Consider the following 24,009-nt stretch of genomic DNA (forward strand, 5'->3'; position numbering starts at 1 on the left):
TTTTGGTATCAGGGTGATGATGGCATCGTAGAATGAGTTTGGAATTGTTCCTCCCTCTGCAATTTTTTGAAAGAGTTTTAGAAGGATAGGTATTAGCTTGTCTCTAATTTGGTAGAATTCTCCTGTGAAGCTATCTGGTCCTGGGCTTTTGGTTTTTGATCACAGCTTCAATTTCAGTGCTTGTAATTGCATTGTTCATAATTTCTATTTTTCTTCCTGGTTCAGTCTTGGAAGATTTAACTTTTCTGAGAATCTGTCCATTTCTTCCAGGTTACCCATTTTATTGCCATATAGTTGTTCATAATAGTCTCTTATAATCCTGTGTATTTCTGCATTGTTTGTTGTAACCTCTCCTTTTTCATTTCTAATTTAGTTGATTTGATTCTTCTCTCTCTCTTTTTTTTTGGATGTGTCTGGCTAAAGGTTTGTCATTTTTGTTTATCTTCTCAAAGAACCAGGTTTTAGTTTTATTAATCTTTACTATAGTTTCTTTCATTTCTTTTTCTTTTATTTCTGCTCAAATCTTTATGATTTCTTTCCTTCTACTAATTTTCGGGTTTTTGTTCTTCTTTTTCCAGTTGTTTTAGGTGTAAAGTTAGGTTGTCTATTTGATGTTTTTCTTGTTTCTTGAGATAGGATTGTAGTGCTGTAAACTTCTTCTTAGAGTTGCTTTTGCTGCATCCCATAGGCTTTGAGTTGTCATGTTTTCATTGTCATTTGTGAAACTCATTGTTATACAGGGGACTTATTGTATTTTGTTGAGCATTTTGTACCTGTATTCATAAAGGACATTGTAGTTTTCTTATTTTATGATACTTTATCTGGCTTTGGTATTAACCTTCATGAGTTAGGATGTGTTCCCCCATATTCTATTTTTGGGGAAGTTTTAGAAATATTAGTACTGAATCTTGAATTGATTTAGGGAATCCATTTGGTCCTAGACTTGTGTTAGAGGAGTTTTTTGAATTCTGATTCAATCTCTTGTCATTAATCTGTTTAGATTTTCTCTTTCTTCTTGTGTCAGTTTTGGTAGTTTATATTATTTCTAGAGGTTGTCCAACCAGGTTATCTTACTTATCTTACAGGTTATCTTACTTGTTGGCATACTATGTTCAGGGTAATTTTTTAATCCTTTTAGTTTCTGTAAGGTTCATAGAAATATTCCCACTTTCATTTATGATTTTAGTAATTTGAAGCTTTTTTTCTTAAGTCTTGCTAAAGGTTCATCATTTTTATTAATCTTGTAAATAACAAACTTTTGATTTCATTAATTTCCTCCATTTGTCTCTAATTTTTATTATTTGCTTCCTTCTGCTAGCTTTTGGTTTAGGTTGCTCTTCTTTTCCTATGTTGTTGATTTGAGATCTTTTTAAAAAGACCTGCTGATTCCAAACTCCTAATACATCCCTCCCCTAAACTCCTACCACAGTCTGTTCTCTGTGTCTCTGAGTCTGTTTCTGTTTCATAAATTTATGTGTTATATTTTAGATTCTGCATATAAGTGATGTGATATGCTATTTGCCTTTCTCTTTCTGACTTTACTTAGTATGATAATATCTGGGTCCATCCCCCAATCAAAAAATGGGCCAACGAACTAAACAGACATTTCTCCAAAGAAGACATACAGATGGCTAACAAACACATGAAAAGATGCTCAACATCACTCATTATCAGAGAAATGCAAATCAAAACCAAAATGAGGTACCATTACACGCCAGTCAGGATGGCTGCTATCCAAAAGTCTACAAGCAATAAATGCTGGAGAGGGTGTGGAGAAAAGGGAACCCTCTTACACTGTTGGTGGGAATGCAAACTAGTACAGCCGCTATGGAGAACAGTGTGGAGATTCCTTAAAAAACTTGAACTAGAACTGCCATATGACCCAGCAATCCCACTCCTGGGCATACACACTGAGGAAACCAGATCTGAAAGAGACACGTGCACCCCAGTGTTCATCGCAGCACTGTTTATAATAGCCAGGACATGGAAGCAACCTAGATGCCCATCAGCAGATGAATGGATAAGGAAGCTGTGGTACATATACACCATGGAATATTACTCAGCCGTCAAAAAGAATTCATTTGAACCAGTCCTAATGAGATGGATGAAACGGGAGCCCCTTATACAGAGTGAAGTAAGCCAGAAAGATAAAGAACATTACAGCATACGAACACATATATATGGAATTTAGAAAGATGGTAACGATAACCCTATATGCAAAACAGAAAAAGAGACACAGAAATACAAAACAGACTTTTGAACTCTGTGGGAGAAGGTGAGGGTGGGATGTTTCAAAAGAACAGCATGTATACTATCTATGGTGAAACAGATCACCAGCCCAGGTGGGATGCATGAGACAAGTGCTCGGGCCTGGTGCACTGGGAAGACCCAGAGGAATCGGGTGGAGAGGGAGGTGGGAGGGGGGATCGGGATGGGGAATATGTGTAAATCTATGGCTGATTCATATCAATGTATGACAAAACCCACACACACAAAAAAATAAAATAAACTAGGAAAGGTCACCGATTCATTAAAAAAAAAAAAAAATCTGGGTCCATCTATGTTGTTGCAAATGACAGTATTTCATTCTTTTCTATGACTGAATAATATTCCATTATGTATACACCACATCTCCTTTATCCATTCATCTGTTGATGGACATTTAGGTTGCTTTCATGTCCTGGCTATTGTGGATAGTACTGCTATGAGCATAGGGTTTATATATCTTTTTGAATTACAGTTTTGTAAGATCTTTTTAAAATACAGGTTTTTATAGCTATAAATTTCCCTGAGTATTACCTTTGTTGAATCCCATAAGTTTTAGTATGTTGTGTTTTTATTTGCATTCATTTCTACATATTAAAATTTTTAAAAAATTTCTCTTTTGATCCATCAGTTAAGAGTGTGTTGTTTAATTTCTTCATATTTGTGAATTTTGCAGTTTTCAAGTTTTATTCCATTGTGATAGGAAAAGATACTTTGTATGATTTAAATGTTTTAAGATTTATTGAGACTTGTTTTGTGGTATAACATATAGTCTATCCTGGATAATGTTCCATGTGTACCTGAGAAGAATGCATATTGTGTTTGTTTGGGGTTAAGTGTTCTGTATATGTATACACCACTAGTACCACTTCCCAGATGGCGCTAGTGGTAAAGAATCTGCCTGCTAGTGAATACAGATGTAAGAGATGAGAGTTCAGTCCCTGGGTCAGAAAGATCCCTGGGAGGAGGGCAGGGCAACCTACTCCAGTACTCTTGCCTGGAGAATCCCATGGAAAGAGGAGCTTGGAGGGCTGTAGTCCATAGGGTCGCAAAGAGAGATGACTGAAGCAACTTAGCATGCACATACATTCTGTATATGTTTATTAAATCTAGGTGGTTTATGTATTGTTTAAGTATTTTGTTTCTTTTTTGATATTTTGTCTAGTTGTGTATATGATTGAAAGTGAGGTTTTGATATCTCCAACTGTAATGGTAAAACTATTTGCCCTTTCAATTTTAACTGCATATATCTTTGGCATCTGTTGTTAGGTGTATATATGTTTATAATTGTTGTATTTTCTTGATGAATTTACCCATTTATCAGTGTATAATGTTGTTCTTTGTTGTTTGTAAATTTTTGACTTAAGGTCTATTTTAAAGTCTATTTTATCTGATATTAGTATAGGCACTCAGCTCTCTTTTGGTTCCTATTTGCTTAGAAAATCTTTTTTTCATGTTTTAATTTTCAATCTGTTTTTCTTTGGATGTACAATGAGATTTTGTAACCAGCATATAGTTTGATCATGGTGGTGTTTTTTTTTAAATTAGCCAATCTGCCAGTCTCTGCCTTTTAACTGGAGAGTTAAATTACATGTAAATACTTAATAAGAAAAGTACTTCTGCCATTTTCCTGTTTGTTTTCTGTATACCTATATATATGTCTAATATTTTTTGTTTCTCATTCCCTCCACTACATTCTTTCTTATTTAATTGCTTTTATCTAGTATTCCAGTTTGATTTCCTTCTCACATCTTTTTCTACATATGTTTCAGTTACTTTCTTGGTGGTTACTTTGGAACATGTGGTTAACATAATAAACTTGTAAGAATCCGATTTGAATCAATACTTAATAGCTCTATTATTATACAAAAATACAATATATTTTTGCTGCTGCAATGCATATCCACTTACAAATTACATATTTATGTATTACCTGCTCATTAGTATAGACTTATAGTTATTTTAAAGGTATTTTTCCTTTAAGTCATGTAGAAGAAAAAGTTACAAATCAAAAATACTGCAATACTGACTTTTATATTTACCTAGTTTCCTTTGCCTTTGTTTTTATTTCTTAATATGGCTTTGCATTACTATCAAACATATTTTTTCAGCCTGAAAACTTCCATTTAGCATTGTCTTGGGTTTGCCAAAAGATTCCTTCTGCTTTTAAGTAAAAATAAAAGACACATTTTTTCATTTTGACCAAGAACTTTGTTGAAGAACATATTCACTATTTTGTTCCACTACATTCTGCCATTTTTCAGGCAACTTCATAACTCCATCTTCCTAAGACTTTTTATCTTTTTGAACAAAGAACTGTTCCAGGTCCCCTTTACAGGCTTCCAAGGAATTGAAATTTTTTCTAATAGAGAATTTTGTAAAGGCCAAAATAAGTGGAAATCTGAAAGTACAATGTCTGATGAATAGATTATATGAATCAGAACTTTCCAGCCAAACTGTAAACAGTTTTTGCCTGGTCATCAAAGAAACAGGCAGTCTTGGTGTTATGCTGATGGAAGAGTATGCATTTTCTGCTAACTAACTCCAGACACTTTCCTCGAGTGTTACTTTCAGTTGATCTCATTGGGACCAGTACTTGTTGTAATTAATCGTTTGGTGTTCTGGAAGGAGCTCATAATAGAGAACTCCCTTCCAATCCCAACCATATAAACATCTTTGGAGAAGATCTGCCTTTGGTGTGGCTGTTGGTGGTTCATTTCCCTTGCTGCACAATCGCTTTTGTTCCACAGTATTGAACAGTATCCACTTTTCATCACCCGTCACAACTTATTTTAAAAATGGGACATTTTATTATGTTCCAATTGAGAATCACATGTAGAAATACAGTCAGGAAGATTTTTCTCACTTACCTTGTGTGGAACCTAAACATAAAAGCGATTAACATAACCAAGCTGGTGCAAATGATTTTCAAGACTTTGATTTATATATTTTAAGTATGTCGACTTTCTCCTGTGTGGTATAATGTTGACCATTCTCAATTAATGTCTCAAATTAATCACTTTTGGCTTCAGCTGGTCTACCTGACCTTGGAGCTTTGTTCAGCCATAAATCTCCAGCATGAAACTTCGGAAACCACTTTTGACATGTTCAGTCACAGTACCTTCTCCATACACTGTACAATCATTTTTTGAGTTTCAATTGCATTTTTACCTTGCTTGAAATAATAAAGCATAATTTGCCAAAAATGTTGCTTTTTTCTTCGTCTTCAGTATTAAAATTGCTATACAAAAATTCACCAAGTCTGATAATTTTTTTTTTAAATGCACACTGATATGGCAGCTGAAACAACAGAGTCTAACAGAATTGTTTCAAATGAAGTTAACTGAGCACTACTAGAGCCACCTTATGGGAAAAAAACAAACAAATTCTTTTGACCAACCCAATAGAGCTTGTCTACAAAACATTGTCTCAACTTTTGTTTGTATGGGAATGTCTTAATTTCCCCTTCATTTCTGAAAGGATATTTTTGCACATAGAAAATTCTTGGTTGAAGGTTTTTTCTTTCATTGCTTTATTTTTTTTCTTAAAATATATATTTTATTGAAGTATAGTTGCCTTACATTGTTTCAGGTGCACAGCAGGTGATTCAGTTATATGCATACACATATATAATTTTTAAAATCATTTTCCATTTAGATTATTACAAGATACTGACTATAGTTCCTTTGTTGCGTATCTATTTTCTTCTAATAAGAAATCTAGCATTCTATTCATACTAAGCCATTTTATTTATACTAAGACAAACAAGTAGAATGTAAACAGTGCTGCGATGGACACTGGGGTACATGTGTCTGTTTCAGATTTGATTTCCTCAGTGTGTATGCCCAGGAGTGGGATTGCTGGGTCATATGGCAGTTCTAGTTCAAGTTTTTTAAGGAATCTCCACACTGTTCTCCATAGTGGCTGTACTAGTTTGCATTCTACCAACAGTGTAAGAGGGTTCCCTTTTCTCCACAGCCTCTCCAGCATTTATTGCTTGTAGACTTTTGGATAGCAGCCATTCTGACTGGCGTGTAATGGTACCTCATTGTGGTTTTGATTTGCATTTCTCTGATAATGAGTGATGTTGAGCATCTTTTCATGTGTTTGTTAGCCATCTGTATGTCTTCTTCAGAGAAATGTCTGTTTAGTTTTTTGGCCCACTTTTTGATTGGGTCTTTTATTTTTCTGGGATTGAGCTGCAGGAGTTGATTTCTCCTTCATATTTGAATGAGATCCTCACTAGGTGTAGTAATCTGGGTTGTAGGTTTTTCTGTTTTATCACTTTAAAGTATGTCTTGCCATTCCCTTCTGGCCTGAAGAGTTTCTATTGAAAGATCAGCTGTTATCCTTATTTGGGGGGGGGGGTCCTCTTTTATGCTATTTGTTGCTTTTCCCTTGCTGCTTTTAATGTTTGCTCTTTGTGTTTGATTTTTGTTAGTTTGATTAATATGTGTCTTGGGGTGTTTTGCCTTGGGTTTATCCTGTTTCAGACTCTCTGGGTTTCTTGGACTTGGGTGGCTATTTCCTCCCCCATTTTAGGGAAGTTTTCAACAGTTGTCTCCTCAAGTATTTTCTCCTACCCTTTCTTTTTGTCTTCCTCTTCTGGGACTCATGTGATTCGAATGTTGGGGTGTTTAACATTGTCCCAGAGGTCTCTGAGGTTGTCCTCATTTCTTTTAATTCTTTTTTCCTCTCTGCTTCGTTTATTTCCACCATTCTATCCACCTCACTTATCCTATCTTCTGCCTCAGTTATTCTACTGTTGGTTCTCTCCAGAGTGCTTTTGATCTCAGTTATTGCATTATTCACTATTGATTGACTCTTCTTTATTTCTCCTAGGTCCGTGTTAAAGATTTTTTGCATCTTCTCAATCCTTGTCTCTTGTCTGTTTATCTGTAACTCCATTTTGTGTTTTAAGATTTTGGATCATCTGTACTATCACTATTCTGAATTCTTTTTTCTATCTCCTCTATCTCCTCCTTTTTTGTTTATTTTGGTGGGCATTTATCATGTTCCTTTACCTGCTGACTATTTCTCCACCTTTTCATTTTGTTTAGATTGCTGTGTTTGGGGTGCCGTTTTTGTAGGCTGGAAGTTCATTGTTCGTCTTCATTGTGGAGCCTGCTCCCTGTGGGTAGAGTTGGATTAGTGGCTTGTCAAGGTTTCCTGGTTAGGGGAGCTTGTGTCTGTGTTTTGGTGGTTGGATCTGGATCTCTTCTTTCTGAAGTGCAATGAAGTGTCCTGTAGTGAGTTTTGGGGTGTCTGTGGGTTTGGCATGGCTTTGGACAGGCTGTCTTTTAATGCTCAGGATTGTGTTCCTACTTTGCTGGAGAATTAGCACGGTATGTCTTGCTCTGGAACTTTTTGGCTCTTGGGTGGAGCTTGTTTTCAATGTAGGTATGGAGGCTTTTGGGTGAGCTCTTGTCTATTACTGTTCCCTGGAATCAGGAGTTCTCTGATGTTATCAAGTTTTGGAGTTAAGCCTCCTGCCTCTGGCTTTCAGTCTTATCCTTACAGTAGACTCAAGACTTCTCCATCCATATAGCGTAGGTGATAAAACATCTACGTTAATGATGAAACAATTCTCCATAGCAAGGGACACCCAGAGAGGTTCACAGAGTTACATGGAGAAGAGAAGAGGGAGGAGGGAGATAGAGGTGCCCAGGAGAAGAGGGAGAGTCAAAGTGGGAGAGACCAATCTAGCCATTAATCAGTTCCCTAAGTGTTCTCTACAGCCCAGAGCACCCAGAGAGATTCACAGAATTAAGCAGAGAAGAGAATGGGGAGGGAGGAGATAGAGGTAACCTGGGGGAGAAAATGGAAAGTCAAAAGGGGAGAGAGCAATCAAGCCAGTAATCACACTCCTCCCTTTGAAGAGAATAGGCTGCCTTTCTGGGTGCCTGGTGTCCTTTGCCAGTGTTCAGAAGTTGTTTTGTGGAAGTTGCTCAGCATTCAGATGATCTTTTGATGAATTTGTGGGGGAGGAAGTGGTCTCCCTGTCCTAGTCCTCTGCCATCTTCTGGACCCAGTATCTGTGCTTTCTTAGGGACAATTTTCATCCCTCCATTCCTCCCTCTCTCACTTTTTTGCTCCCTCCCACTCTCCCTCTTTTCTTTCCTGTGAAAGGATCATACTTTCTTGCTCTTTGTATGTCTTATTTTTTTGTTGTTGAAAAGTGGGCATTTTCAATATTATAATGTAGCAACTTTGGAAATTAGATTTTTCCACTCCTCAGTTTGTTGTTTTTGCTGTGGTTTGTAATTATTCATTTAGGGACATTCCTAAACTATTTCTTTACTCTAACTTGTACTCGGCCAGTAGTTTGACAGAGACTTCCTTAAATGCCTGGAACCAGAAAAAAAGGAAATAAGAGAAACTTGCTGTGTTTGCATGTTGGCTCTGTGGTCATTCCTTCAACACTTGGTCATGCTGTTTATTTCTGTCCTTTAGCCTTTGCTACTTGGTTGCTTGGAGTGTAAAGATCAGTCAACTAGAGGTGAAAGCTTGAGGTCTTCTCAGGTATTTTCTTAGTGTGTATCTTGCCCTGACTTGCGCATGAGTTTCTAGATTCCTTATATTTTTGAACTTTTCAAAGCCATTATTTCCCAGAGTGACTCTCTACAACTTTTCTTCCCAGGCTTTCAACATGTTTATTGTTTTGCCCCAGGTATCATTTTTTTGCCTCAGGTAGTAGTAGCTTATTTCTTTGTGTCTAAGTGTTTTTTAGGAACACCCTCTATTTAGTCATTTTTCCACCTTGCATGAGTTCTGCATTAGGAGAAACAGTCAGGCAGGCACCTTGTGTTAGTCCTGTTAACCAATGGACAGGTCAAATAAAATAAACCCAGTTCCTCAGGAGCCAGGTACCTATAGCAGGAATATAAGCTGCCATCTTTAAGACTGTCAGTATGCTAGGAAATGGACTGTGTCAAGGCTAAAGTTAAAATGCTACAAAACTCTCCTACAGTGCTGTCACTTTTTCCTTCATTCAGAATTCACTTGGTTGCTATGAACATCTGACTGTTTTCCAGAGTTCTATCGCTTCTTTTCTGGCAGTTTAAAAATTATATTTGTTAGTGTTTCTTTCGACGGCCAGATCCTTGGAGTTCCCTACTGTGCCGTTTTCTCTGATGTCACTCACTCTTCTGATTCTTCATCCTTTGTATAAAACATGATATTTTTGCTTTGGAAATTTGCATAATGAGGATAACCAACACTGATGTACCATTACTATGTGCCAGGCATTATTCTCAGCATTTTGTAAATATGAATTTGTTTAACCTTCACAATAACCTTGTGACAACCTTGTAGAGTGAATATTATTTTCCCCACCATACTGATGATGACTGAGGTAAAAAGGGTTTTAGGAGCTTGACCAAGGATATGCAGTAAGTGCTGAAAACTGGATTCAAATTTAGTGAGACTCCAAAGTCTTTCCTCTTAACCACTGTGCTTTTTCTCTCTTAATTAGAAATGAGTATTCTTCTTGTATCCAGTGTTTTAAAATTTCGTGATGATGCGTCATCATGTGTATCTTTTTGTACTAATTTTTATGGGCCCTTGAAAATCCATTTCAATGTGGTAATTCTGTTTTCTTAGTTACTCATTTTGTTGATGATTTACTCTTCTCTATTTTGTGTTTCTAGAGTGCTTGTTTTCAGATGTTAGGTTTCCTAGATTGGTTTCCTAATGTTCTTATATTTTCTTACCTGTTTTCCATGTCTTTTTCATTTTATTTTACTATTTAGGTGATTTTCTCAGTTTTATTTTCTAACTGTTCTCATGAATTTTTCATTTTGATATCATGCTTCTAACTTCCAAAAGCTCCTTTTATTTTTATGAATATTCTATTTTCATAGCATCTTGTTCTTATTTCAGGGTTGCAATATTTTATTCTCTCAGAAGCTACTGATGGATTCATCTCCCCTGTTTTTTCTCTGCATAGTCTCTGTTTTCTCCAACGTGATTTTTTTTTCCTGTATGTATGTATGCATGTTTTTGGTCTCTGCTTTGATTATCACTGGATGCTTATATTTATAATAATAACAAAACACTAAAAATCTCATTGGAAGCTCTGGGTTCTCTGTGTAAGATGTTCTGGATGAGCTGATTTGCAAGGTGACCTCTTTGCTGATTTCAGTGTCCTTGTTTCTTTTCTCTTGGGTTGGTCAAATTCCTCATAGGAGGCTCTTCCAGATTACTCCTTAGTGAATCAGTACCTGGCCTCCTGGGTTCTGGAGTCAAGGAGGAGGAAAGAGGCTTGGGTCTTGATAGTCAGTGTGTAAATTTTTACTTGAGCATCCTCTTTTCAGTATAGCACCCTTATTCTCAACTGTGCCTCATCTCTCCAACTTCAGAGGCCTTCAGTTTTGCCCCCTGTAGTTTTGTTGCTAGGATCATGGAAAGATAACTGCTTGTCTGATGGAGTGAAGAAAGAGACTTGAGGTCTAACTCCTTTTTAAATAGACTTTTAACCAATCCTATTTTTAGCTGCACCTTTGAATTGTACCTGGGGTGCCAACTATGAGGAGGATTTGGAAATATAAACTGGATTTTCAGTTTTCCCTATTGCTAGCATAGCATTCTGCTTTCTCATGTCTATTAAGTCATTTACTAATTTACCCATCTCTTTTCTAGTTTCCAAAATTACATTGGTCTTGGTCTGCTATCATATTGTCTTTATCCTAGTCGATTTCATTTTTTTTTTTAACTTAATAGCATCAGAAGAATGGAATAGTGAAGAATAAATTACCCAAGGAGGTGAAAGACTTGTACACTGAAAACTTTAAAAAAAAACTGATGGAATAAATTAAAGCAGACACAAATATATGGAAAAACATCCCATGTTTATGAATTAGAAGGCTTACTATCATTACAATATCCATACTACTCAAAACTATCTACAACCTCAATGCCATCCCTATCATAATCTCAATGACATGTTTTGCAGAAATAGAAAAACCATCCTAAAATTCGTACAGAATTTCAAGGGAACTTGAATAGCCAAAACAATCTTGAAAATGAAGAGTAAAGTAGGAGGCCTCATATTTCTTGATTTCAAAGCATATTGTAAGGCTACAACAATCAAGACACTGTGGTATTGACATAAAGATAGACATGGAGGCTAATAAAACAGAGTAGAGAGCCCAGAAATAAACCCTTGTGTATATAGTCAAATGATCTTCAACAGGTATGCCAAGGCCATTCAGTGGGGAAACAGCAACAAACCAGTCTCTCCAACAAATGGCTATGGGAAAACTATATATATACATGCCAAAGAATGAAGTTGGAGCCATAGCTTACACCATATACAAAAGTTACCTCAAAGTAGATTAAAGAACCTAAATGTTAAGAGTTAAAACTATAAAACTCCTAGAAGAAAACATAGGAGAAAAACCTTATGACATTGGATTTGGCAGTGATTTCTTAGATATGCACCAGAAGCGTGGGTAGCAAAAGCAAAAATGAACAAAAGTGACAACATTAACTTTAAAACTTATGCACAAAAAATAAAATAAATTATGCACATCAAAGGAAACAATCAACAGGGTGAAAAGCCAGCCTATGAAATGGGAGAAAATATTTGCAAGTCATATATTTCTGATAAGTGGTTAATATCCACAAAGAACTTCAGCAACAACAAAAAACAAAGAACCAGAATAGATATTTCTCCAAAGATATACATGGCCAGCAAGCATATGAAAAGATGCAACTATCACTAATCATTGGGGAAAAGGAAATCAAAATCCCAATGAGATATTGCTTCACACTCATTAGGATGGTCAAAACAACAAAATAACAGGTGTTGGTAAGGAGGTGGAGAAATTGGGTGTGGAAATTGTAAACTGATGTGGATTCTATAGAAAACAGTATGACAGTTCCTCAAAAAATAGAGTTACTGTATAATCCAGCAATCCCATTCTGGGTATATGTCCAATAGAACTGAAAGTAGGTTCTTGAAGAAATACTTGCCAGCCCATGTTCCTTGCAGCATTATTCACAAGAGGTAGAAGCAACACAAGTGTTCATTGACAAATGAGTGGATTGAAAAAAACACAGTGAAATATTATTTACTCTTCAAAAGGAAAGAACTCTGGTCAACTACTACAACATGGATGAGCCTTGAGGATTCTATACTAAGTGAAATAACAGTCAAAAAATCCAAATACTTTATGATTTCCCATACATGAAATATCTAAAGTAGTCAAACTCACAGAAAGAGAAAGTAGAATTGTGATTGCCAGGAGTTTTGGCAAGGACAAATGAAGGATTATTGTTCAGTGGTTAAAGAGTTTCGGTTTTGGAAGATGAAATAATTCTGGAGATCTGTTACACAGCAATATAAGTATAGTCTATAACACTAACAAATAGTACACTTAAAAATGATTGAGATGGCACATTTTGTTATGTGCTTTTTACCACAATTAGAAAGTTTTCTTTTATTGTCATTTTACTGGGGTGTTAGGAGAGAGCAGAGGTAATTGTGTGTGCTCAGTCTGACATTTTTAACAGGAATGTGATGCTGGCTTGATTTCTCTGTTTTTTGTTTCATGTTTAGTTTTGCCGCCTTCCTGTGGTTTAGATGAACACTTTTCAAATTGCATTTTATCTGTATTATTTTTGAGTGCTGCCATTATAAGTACAGTCATGTAGGATTTAGGATGCACCCTAATCCAGCTTTCCTTGATGGCACTACAAAGACCCTATTTCCAAATAAAGATGTTCACTGGTTCCAGATGGACCTGAATTTTGGGAGGCGGGTGTTACTCAATTCAGTATAGTCTTGATAGCATAAGTTCTTTAACTTTATTCTTCTTCAACATTGTTTTAGCTATTCTGGGCCTTTTATTATTCCATATTCCTTATAGAGTCAGCTTGTCAAGTTTGGTGAAAAATTATTGAAATTTTGATTGAAATGGCATTTGATTTATAATTAATTTAGAGAGCATCACTATCTTTATAATGTTGAGTCTTCTTATCAATGAATGTGATTGATTTATATACATATAATTTATTATAGAGTCCTCTTTAATGTACTTTAGCATAGTTTTATAATTTTCTTCATAAAGGTATTTCACAATCAACTGTTGTCGTGTGTGTGTGTGTGTGTGTTAGTTGCTCAGTCATGTCTGACTCTTTGGGATCCCATGGACTGTAGTCTCCTCTGTTCATGGAACTCCCCAGGCAAGAATACTGGAGTGGGTAGCCATTGATTTCTCCAGGGGATCTTCCTGACCCAGGGATCGAACCCAGCTCGCCCACATTGCAGGCAGATTCTTTACCATCTGAGCCACCAGGGATAGTGATATCTTAAAGTTTACATTGTTTAGTTGGTTGTCATTGCAGTTGCATTTAAATGTTTGTTTAATATCAACAACTTTTCTGAACTCTTGCTAATTCTGATAATTTTATCTGTAAAATTTCTTGGATTGTTGGCATTTGCATGTTTTTTTACTATCTGCTTCTTTTGTGATTGTCTTTGTTGCTATCTATTTCACATTATAAATTACCAGAGGATAGAAACTTTTCTTTAATATGCTTTGTAGAGTAAATAGACATTGAACTGCATATTGAAAGATATGAAAGGAAACTCAGTTAGTGTTTAGGGAAGGAAAACTTGTGGTATTTTGCTCAGAGTGAGTTGATAAAGAGAAAAGCAAATGTAGAGGGGGGAGGATAGACTGAATTAGAGGTTTCCAGGATATGTAACAGAAAAGTAATTAACTATGCCTTTGTCAGAATGGGGCTACCAGTGAAAGACCTTGAAGTTCATAGTTAAGAGTTTATATTTTATTTAGAAGATGATTGATAAAACTATACTGTTAGAAAACTCAATATTTTCATTCTAAAGGTCAATGAAATTATTTAGTGTGCTTTTGATGAACTTAAGATTTAGACGAGACTTGAAAATATAGGGCAAGAAATCTTGTGAGAGGAAATGACCAGATAAAGGTTGGAGAGGAGCTAACTGTAGTACTAGTCACTTAAAAGGAGCTAATGAATTAAATAAGCCATCTTTCTTTTTTTCTGAGACATCCTTCCTGTATCCCAAAACTAGATTAAGGATTATCTAAGGTGTTGACATGATGGCAGAATGTACTGCTGTTTTGTTTTTTGGAGGCAAAGAAATGAAGTGTTTGGAAATTTTTTTCTTAGAACACCAAGAGAAGTAACTAATGACTAATGAGTTTATTATAACTGAGATATCTGAGGGTTAAAGAAAGTTGAGTAAGGGAGGGATTGGAAGGTATATGTCCTAAAGCCATTAAGGAAGAATGTCAGGCAATTATCATTTAATTACTGCTACACTAATATAATTTAACAAAATGTAAAAATGCATAATCTATAAATGTTTAAAAGACAACAAAATCACAAAGAAAAATAGTTTGGAACAAAAAAAATAATAGGTCTGCTTTTTCTCTATTTTAAGAATCTAATTTACAAAGTAATATACAGAAAATGAAATTATCTGCTTAATTAAAAATAAAGTCTTGTGTTGAACTCAAAAGTTAGTGATCAAGGTCATTTTTAGCAGCAATATCTAAGTGAGTTTTAAAAATCATCTGTATAGTCTAATCTTGGCATTGTAAAGTAGGTATTTGGTTGGATCTGTCATTTCTGGGCCAGAGATGTAACAGTGGCTGGAGGTTCTAGAGATTCCATAGTTCTAGTCTCATAAGTCCATTTCTATATGACCAATGCAATAGACTTACAGATCTACCTTCTTTGTATTACTTGACATTGTATATTACTTGCAAAGTGAGATGTTACCACTGCATGGAAGACCAGGAAAGTATTTTTAAAAGAGATATTTGTATACATCTTAGTACTTAATACCCCGTTATAAATATTTCATGAGGATAGGGATCTTTGTCTGTTTTGTTCACTGATGTATCTTTAATTCCTTAAGTATTGCCTAATATTATAGATATTCCCTAGTGGCTCAGATGGTGAAGAGTCTGCCTGAAATGTGGGAGACCCGGGTTCGATCCCTGGGTCAGGAAGATCCTTTGGATAAGGGAACAGCAACCCACTCCAGTATTCTTGCCTGGAAAGGGAATGGCAACCCAATCCAGTATTCTTGCCTGGAAAATGCCATGAATTTAAAAAAAAAAGAAAAATCCCATGGATAGAGGAGCCTGGCGGACCCCAGTCCATGGGGTTGCAAAGAGTTGGACACAACTGAGCGACTAACACCCTCACATTATAGATAGAACATGTTTAGTAAATATTTACTATTCATAAATATTTTTATTTACTTTTTATTTTATTTTTATTTATAATATTTATTATTTATATAAATGAATGAGTGAATGGAACAGTATTGGTAATTAAAAGATTTTTTTGATCATTACAGTGAAATATGTTACAGATCTCTTAGTATATTTATTATACTGAATTAGTATATTTAAAATATTAGATATTTTAGTATTTTGTAGGTTTGGTCTTGGGCTTCACAGGTAGCTCAGTGGTAAAGAATCTGCCTGCCAATGGGGAGCTATGAGTTTGATCCTTGGGTTGGGACAGTCCCCTGGAGAAGGAAATTGCAACCCACTCCAATATTCTTGCCTGGAAAATCCCATGGACAGAGGAGCCTGGCAGGCTATGGTCCATGTGGCGGCAAAAGAGTTGGACATGACTCAGTGACCAAACCACAACAAAAACAACAAGGTTTGGTCTTACAAATTTGTTTTATTTGGTATTCGTTTCTCCCCTAGGAAGTAGCATTTAATGTAAGTACACTTAAAGGAATTGTGAGTGCAGAAAAAAAGAAAACACTGAGGAAATTGGATAAAGACTCAGTATATTTAATGTTCATCAAAAGATTTACTTTCCATTTTTCTCTGTGTAAGTTAGTTGCAAGCCTTTCTGCAGCAAGTGGGTATAAACTGCCTTATTCCAGTATAGCTGTATAATTGGTGTGGCCCTATGTGAACCTATGGGATCTGGGGCATGTAATGAGTTAAGCTTTTTCTGTTGAAATGTCGAGAATGCATTCAAATACTTCTGGATTCTTGCCAGGCCCACATTACCAAGACTATTCTTTAGTTTGGATTTAAATATACAGTAGGTCTGATGTACTCAGGCATGCATATTGAACTTCTGCTTTCTTAATGTACTGTACAAAATTTCAAAGGGAAACTTATTTGAAGCAAGACAGCTCTTTACACATTACTTATGAATAACTTGCCTCAGGATCTGCCTCTGTAGTCTTACTGAGGTAAAACTTATATAAAAGATTCATTTATATGGGTGTGACAGATTCTGGATAGATGATTTCTATAAATACTGAGGGAATATTTGGGTAAATTATTAGAATTAAATTTTTTTCTTTTATGCCATTTCCCAGTATTTTGATGAATGAAAATTCTGTAAGATATGACATTGTTGATACAAGGACTGAGATGCTGGTTAATAATCTTTAAGAGTATTTGCCTATGGCATCATTCACATACTTGTTTATACTTTTATCTCAGTTGTAATTTAGGTAAAGAAAATTTTTGTTGTCATTAAGAGACACATTAATTCTTTTTTTAAAAATAATTTTATTTATTTTGGCTGTTCTGGGTCTTCATTACTGTGTGGGCTTTTATCTAGTTGCAGCGAGTGGGGGCTACTGTCTAGTTATGGTGCATGGACTTCTCAGCGTGGGAGCTTCTCTTGTTTCAGAGCATGGGCTCTAGGGTGCACAGGCTTCAGTAGTTGTGGCATGTGGACTCAGTAGATGTGGCTTCTGGGCTCTAGAGTTGTGGCACATGGGCTTAGTTGCTCCGAGGCATGTGGGTTTTCCTGGATCAGGAATCAAACCTGTGTCTCCTACATTGGTAGGCAGATTCTTCACCAATGAGCCACTTGGGAAGACCCAAGTTAATTATTTCTAAATTAGGTCTTATGACTAGATAGTGCTTTGAACTTTAGAATTATTTTTAATTGTCTTAATTTTGAAAGATATTCATTCATTTTTTCCCCTCTTCAATAGTGATTTTGTTTTCTTTGCATATACTCTTTTCTAATGCTTATTAATGAATCTGGCAACCTACAGAGGCCTATTCTTTTGCTGGGCAATGATTGGTTTCCCCATTTTCTGTTACAAAGAACCTTTCAAGTTCAATTAGTAATGTATTACTTTCCCATTTGTAACTGATGCCACACCCTGAATATTTTTAGTTCCTCTTTATATAAATTGAGAGGTTTTGTTAAGGATGAGTGAAGGTGAAAGTCGCTCAGTTGGGTCCGACTCTTTGTGACCACATGGACTATACAGTCCATGGAATTCTCCAGGCCAGAATACTGGAGTGGGTAGCCTTTCCCTTCACCAGGGGATCTTCCCAACTCAGGGATCGAACCCAGGTCTCCCGCTTTGCAGGCGGATTCTTTACCAGCTGATCCATAAGGGAAGCCCAAGACTACTGGATTGGGTAGCCTATCCCTTCTCCAGGGTATCTTCCCAACCCATGAATTGAACTGGGGTTTCCTGCATTGCAGGCAGATTCTTTACCAACTGAGCTATCAGGGAAGCACAAGGATGAGTGGGTTATTGGTTATTTTGATGTACAGAACACTTACTATGTCTTAAAGACTCTGAAATGCCATAAATTTTTTAATGTTAAAAGAACCATGAATCTGACATATCTTGTTTGTTTGTTTTTTATATTGCAGGCTTGTTATCTTCATGTTGTCTGTTACAACTTTGGAATACAAACCTACAGGCAGAATAAATATGAAGAAAGTTCTTTCTGGCTTAGGTAATATAAAAAAATAATGAATGTAAATTCAGGATTATTATCATAGAGTTCAGTTAATACTTACCATGGGGTACTTTGGAAGTTTAAATATTTTCTGATTTCAAAAGCTAACATGCTAAATTTATTTATCTTTTACCATGTATTATTATTCTTATATGTTTCTAGTTGATAGAAAAGTATATTCTATTCTTAAATACTAACATAAAGAGCATGTTCTGTGTCCATTCCTCCTTTGTATTTCCAAGAAGAATATGGAAATCTTTATTTTTTGCTTTGGTATATATTGGTATCTGTTAACCCCAGAGTATAAGGGCAGGTGGGTAAATAGGAATATCAGCTAAAATTATTAGTCTTAAATGAATTTTGATATTTTAATATTAGTCAAGTAAATATATATCAAGCACTTACTATATGCTTATTACTATACTGACATTTGTACTATTGTGTTGAATCTGGAAATATCAAAGGAATAGTGAAAAAATGTAGCACTCATCTGCAAGAATCCTGTGTTTCACTGAATACCTATGCCCAGTACAGGTTCTGACACATGGTAGATACTCAGTAATTGCTGGTTAAATGAATTTCTGTGAAAAATATATTTCTCTGTACATGTTACATAAAGTGTTTTGAATATCAGGGGATTATGGAGTAAAATATATTAAATCAATTCACTAAATGTTTCCCTTCTCTGAGTATGGGGTTAATTATAGTTACTTGGAGATAGCCTCTTGATTAGTTTAACTACTGTGAAAATTACATTTGCCATTAATGAAATAAATAGAAATATCATTAAGATTATAGTCCTCACAGGCATATATACTTCTAATAAAATATTTATGCAAATAACTTGTTTGTATAAAAGACTTTTTTGGGCCCAAAGATTGATTAAACTTTATAAAGAACTATGTCTGACAGAACAGGCTTATGTAGATAAGAGATATACTTGTCTCAATTTAGACTGCTTCACATGATGGGATATACCTGCAATTTTTATTATAAATCATATTTTATAAATTGAATTATTAAAAGTATACCAAAGGAACTAACTAGTTTAATGTAGGTTTACCACAGATTTCCTTTATTTATTTAGTTAGTTAGTTAGTTAAATTAATTTATTTATTTTAATTGAAGGCTAATTACTTTACAGTATTGTAGTGGTTTTTGCCATATATTCGCATGAATGAGCCATGGGTGTACATGTGTCCCTTACCCTGAACCCCCCTCCCACCTCCCTCCCCATCCCATCAGGGCACTGGCCCTGAGCACCCTGTCTCATGCATTGAACCTGGACTGGCGATCTATTTCACATATGGTAATATACATGTTTCAATGCTATTCTCTCAAATCATCCCATTCTCACCTTCTCCCACAGAGTCCAAAAGTCTGTTCTTTATATCTGTGTCTTTTTTGCTGTCTCGCATATAGGGTCATTGTTAACCATCTTTCTAAATTCCATATATATGCATTAATATACTGTATTGGTGTTTTTCTTTCTGCCTTACTTCACTCTGTATAATATGCTCCAGTTTCATCCACCTCACTAGAACTGATTGAAATGCATTCTTTTTAATGGCTGAGTAATATTCCATTGTGTATATGTACCACAGCTTTGTTATCCGTTCGTCTGCCAATGGACATCTAGGTTGCTTCCATGTCCTGGCTCTTGTAAACAGTGGTCTGATGAACATTGGGGTACACGTGTCTCTTTCAATTCTGGTTTTCTCAGTGTGTATGCCCAGCAGTGGGATTGCTGGGTCATATGGCAGTTCTGTTTCTAGTTCCTTAAGGAATCTCCACACCACAGGTTTCCTTTAAATGAGCAACCTTTTTATAAAGGAAATGAAGAGTAAGTTCTACTCCAAGATTGGGCAGTATTTGAGGGAGGAGCAGTCAGAAAGATGGCATCAACCTATCAAAGATTAGTATGCCAAGAAGACAGGAATGGGAAGGACAAAATAAAGAAAAAAGGATGTTATGGTGCCATGGATTGCTTCTGGAAGCTTAAGACTATGGAGATGAGCCTGTAGTTTATGCTAAGAATAAATATGAACATGAATATTCTCTAGGGAGTGGTTTATAAGAGTAGACAGGCTGAAGTGGCATAACATGTAGGTTATTATCATATATGCCATGGATTGTTGACCTCTTATCTGTCATCATCTCTTTAAGAAAACCTTACAGAAGGAAAATATGATGGTGATAGAACATGACTGATATTTCTATCATAAGCTAACTGTATTTTTACTATATGTTTCAATTCAGTTCAGTTCAGTGGCTCAGTTGTATCCGACTCTTTGTGACCCCATAGAATGTAGCACGCCAGGCTTCCCTGTCCATCACCAACTCCCAGAGCTTACTCAAACTCATGTCCATCTAGTCAGTGATGCCATCCAACCATCTCATCCTCTGTCATCCCCTTCTCCTCCCACCTTCAATCTTTCCCAGCGTCAGGTCAGTTCTTTGCATCAGGTGGCCAAAGTATTGGAATTTCAGCTTCAGCATCAGTCCTTCCAATGAATATTCAGGAATATTCATTCAGGAGAGTGAAAAAGCTGGCTTAAAACTCAACATTCAAGAAACGAAGATCATAGCATCCAGTCCCACCACTTCATGGCAAATAGTTAGGGAAACAATGGAAACTATGACAGACTTTCTTTTCTTGGGCTCCAAAATCACTGCAGATGGTGACTGCAGTCATGAAATTAAAAGACACTTGCTCTCTGAAAGAAAAGCTATGACAAACCTAGACAATGTATTAAAAAGCAGAGACATCACTTTGCCAACAAAGGTCTGTCTAGTCAAAGCTACCATTTTCCAGTAGTCATGTATAGATGTGGGTTGGACCATAAAGAAGGCTGAGTGCCAAAGAATTGATTCTTTTGAACTGTGGTTTTGGAAAAGACTCTTGATAGTCCCTTGGACTGCAAGGAGATTAAACCAGTCAATCCTAAAGGAAATCAATCCTGAATATTCATTGGAAGGGCTAATGCTGAAGCTGAATCTCCATTATGTTGGCCACCTAATGCGAGGAACTGACTCATTGGAAAAGACACTGATGCTGGAAAAGATTGAAGGCAGGAGGAAAAGGGGGTGACAGAGGATGAAATGGTTAGATGGCATCACCGAGTCGATGGACATGAGTTTGAGTAAGCTGTGGGAGTTGATGATGGACTGGGAAACCTGGCGTGCTGCAGTCCATGGAGTCTCAAAATAGTTGGAAACAACTGAGCGACTGTAACTGAACTGAATGCGTGTTGGCTAGCAAGAAATTCTCAGTTTTTGTTTGTCTTGGAATGTATTTATTTAGCCTTCATTTTGAAAAATACTTTTACTATATATAGGGTTCTTAATTGATAGTTTTTTATTAAGGCATCCCTGCCATCGCCCCCATTGTTTGTGATGAAGAGTCAGCTGTTAATCTGACTTTTTACATGTATCATTCCCTTTTACATGATGAAACATTTTTCTCTTATTGTTTTCAGTATTTCCTCTTTGAATAATTTGACCATAATGTGTCTGAGTATGGATTTCTTTGTGTTATCCTACAAGGAGCTGGTTAAGCTTCTTAATGTGTGAAAAGCAGTGAAGTGAAAGTCACTCAGTCGTTTCCGACTGTTTGTGACCCAATGGACTATACAGTCCGTGAAATTCTCCAGGTCAGAATACTAGAGTGGGTAGCCTTTCCTTTCTCAAGGAATCTTCCGAACCCAGGGATCGAACCCAGGTCTCCCACATTGCAGGTGGATTCTTTACCAACTGAGCCACAAGGGAAGCCCAAGAATACTGGAGTGGGTAGCCTGTCCCTTCTCCAGCAGATCTTCCTGACCCACAGATCAATCCGGGGTCTTCTACATTGTAGGCGGATTCTTTACCGAGTAGATTATTATTATTTTTTTATCAAATTTGGGACATTTTCAACCATTATTTCTTTGAATATGTTTCCTATCCCTTTCTCTTGCTTACCTCCTTTTGGTACTCTGTGTTGATATTGATGTGCTTAATGATGTCCCACATTTCTCTGAGGCATTGTTCTTTTTTTCTTATCTGTGTTTTATTGTTTAGATTTGTATAATCACTATCAATCTATCTTCACGTTTGTTTATTCTCTTTTTGCCTGCTTAGATCTACTTTGAGCTTTTTCTAGTGAATTTTTCATTTCAGTTATTGTACTTTTCAGTTTGAGAATGTCTACTTTTTAAAATTATTTTGATCATTTAATTGATATATTCTTATTCTCTATTTGATGAATCACTGTTACCATACCTTCCTTTAATTATTTAAACATGGTTTCCTAAAGTTTTTTGAACATATTTCCAATAGCTTCTTTGAAGTATTTTTCTAATAAGTGTAATATCTAGGACTTCTCAAAGGCAGTTTCTACTGCTTTCTCCTTTTCCTCTGTATGAGTCACTGTTTTATTATACGTCATATAATATTTTGTTGAAAACTAGACATTTTTGATAATATATTGTGGCAAGTTTGGATACCTATCCCCTCTTTTCTGGTAGTTACTTTTATTGTTTGTTTGGTCATCTATTTGTTTGTTTATCTGACTGGACTAATTCTGTGAGATCTGTTTTTCTAATAGTATATGATCTCTAATGTCCCTGCTGAGAGTTTTTTCTCCTGTTTTTGTCTTTTCATGGCTCTCTGGGGTTCACCCCTGCATCTGGAAACATAAGCCCCATGTTGGTCAAAGGTTGTTTTAAGCCCCACTTAGCCAGTTTGATTTTCACCCTTTCCTTTTGATTATGTGTTTGGCTTAAAGACTGTCTTCACAGTTCAGTGAATTCATTATTTTGCCCTGTGTTCAGCCAGGGGCTTGTAGCGAATATGTTCTCTCTCTGGTCATGCCTAAGTGAGTAGTCTTGGGCATGTGCATAATCTCCAACACTACCCACCACCCCCCACCCCCAGGAAATGAATGTGATTTCATTTTTTTAAGACAGAATTTTTTTAGAACAGTTTTAAGTTTACAGCAACATTGAGAGGAAGGTACAGAGATTTTCCACATACCCCCTTCCCTACCACATGCATAGCCTCCTCCTTAATCAAGCATGGCTAAGATCTCCATTGTTTTTGACTATACCCTTAGGCAGGAGTCTCTTCTTGCTTGGTTTTCAAGTCATTTCCCTTAGGCAGAAATGCTGAGCTCTTCCTTCCTCTTTATTGCCTACTTCTTCCCTTGGGCAGAAACTGTGCCACAGTGCCGCAGTTGGTGGCAGGAGTGTGGCAGCTCCTCCTGCAGTTGTGGAGATGGTAGCCCCTAATCTTCTTAGTATGCCCTCCTGTCCTGGAGGCTCTGCCCCAAGAGCCAGCCTGGGTGAAGGTGATCAGCTGTTAACACCTGGGGCAGAGCCTTTAGCCTAAGAGTGAGAACTGAGTTGGGGAAAGGAAGACCCAGTCCTTTCATTGTGCCTGCCCATGATAGTACTTCTGCATCACAGATCTGGGGAAGATAAGAGAGGCTAGCAGCCTGAGTCTAGGACTTGGAGGAAGAGGGAATTCCAACTTATTTTTTGTTTTAAATTGGAGTATAATTGATTTTCAACATTATATCAGTTTCAGGTGTACAACATAGTGGTTTGATATTTTTGTACCTTACAAAATGATCACCACAAGTTTAGTTGCCTGTATTCCCTATACTGTACATTATATCTCCATGACTTATTTATTTTAAAACTGGAAGCTTGTGCCTCTTGATTTCTGTCACCTATTTCACTCATCTCCCCACCCCACTGCCTAATTCCTTTCTTGACAACACTCATCTGGAGTAGCTTCCATCACATGGAGGTGGTGTGGATAGGAGCAGATCATGGCTCAAATGCCAGAGACTCTCACTGTTTTTACTGAAATTCTGTTGGTTTTGTTTAATAAATGTTTTTCAATTGCTGTATGCCCTTAGGACACTTTCCAGAGACCTTAAATGGTTGTTTTAATGATTTTTCCAGGCAGATAGTTGTTTCACTGGGGAGAGGGTCCAAGAACTCCTTGA

At 36.4% G+C, this 24,009-nt stretch overlaps 1 protein-coding gene across 2 annotated transcripts in view; it reads left to right on the plus strand.

The window, feature by feature from the left end:
- Positions 1 to 24,009, plus strand: part of TEX11 (testis expressed 11) — a 247,746-nt gene that overhangs the window by 71,675 nt on the left and 152,062 nt on the right. For both annotated transcript variants that reach the window (XM_043897600.1, XM_043897601.1), the window contains one exon: positions 17,929 to 18,014. In XM_043897600.1, coding sequence (XP_043753535.1) covers positions 17,929 to 18,014 — 86 coding nt within the window. The remainder of the gene's footprint in view (positions 1 to 17,928; positions 18,015 to 24,009) is intronic.

Source organism: Cervus elaphus, chromosome X (assembly GCF_910594005.1).
Source record: "Cervus elaphus chromosome X, mCerEla1.1, whole genome shotgun sequence".
NCBI classification, from domain to species: Eukaryota; Metazoa; Chordata; class Mammalia; order Artiodactyla; family Cervidae; genus Cervus; species Cervus elaphus.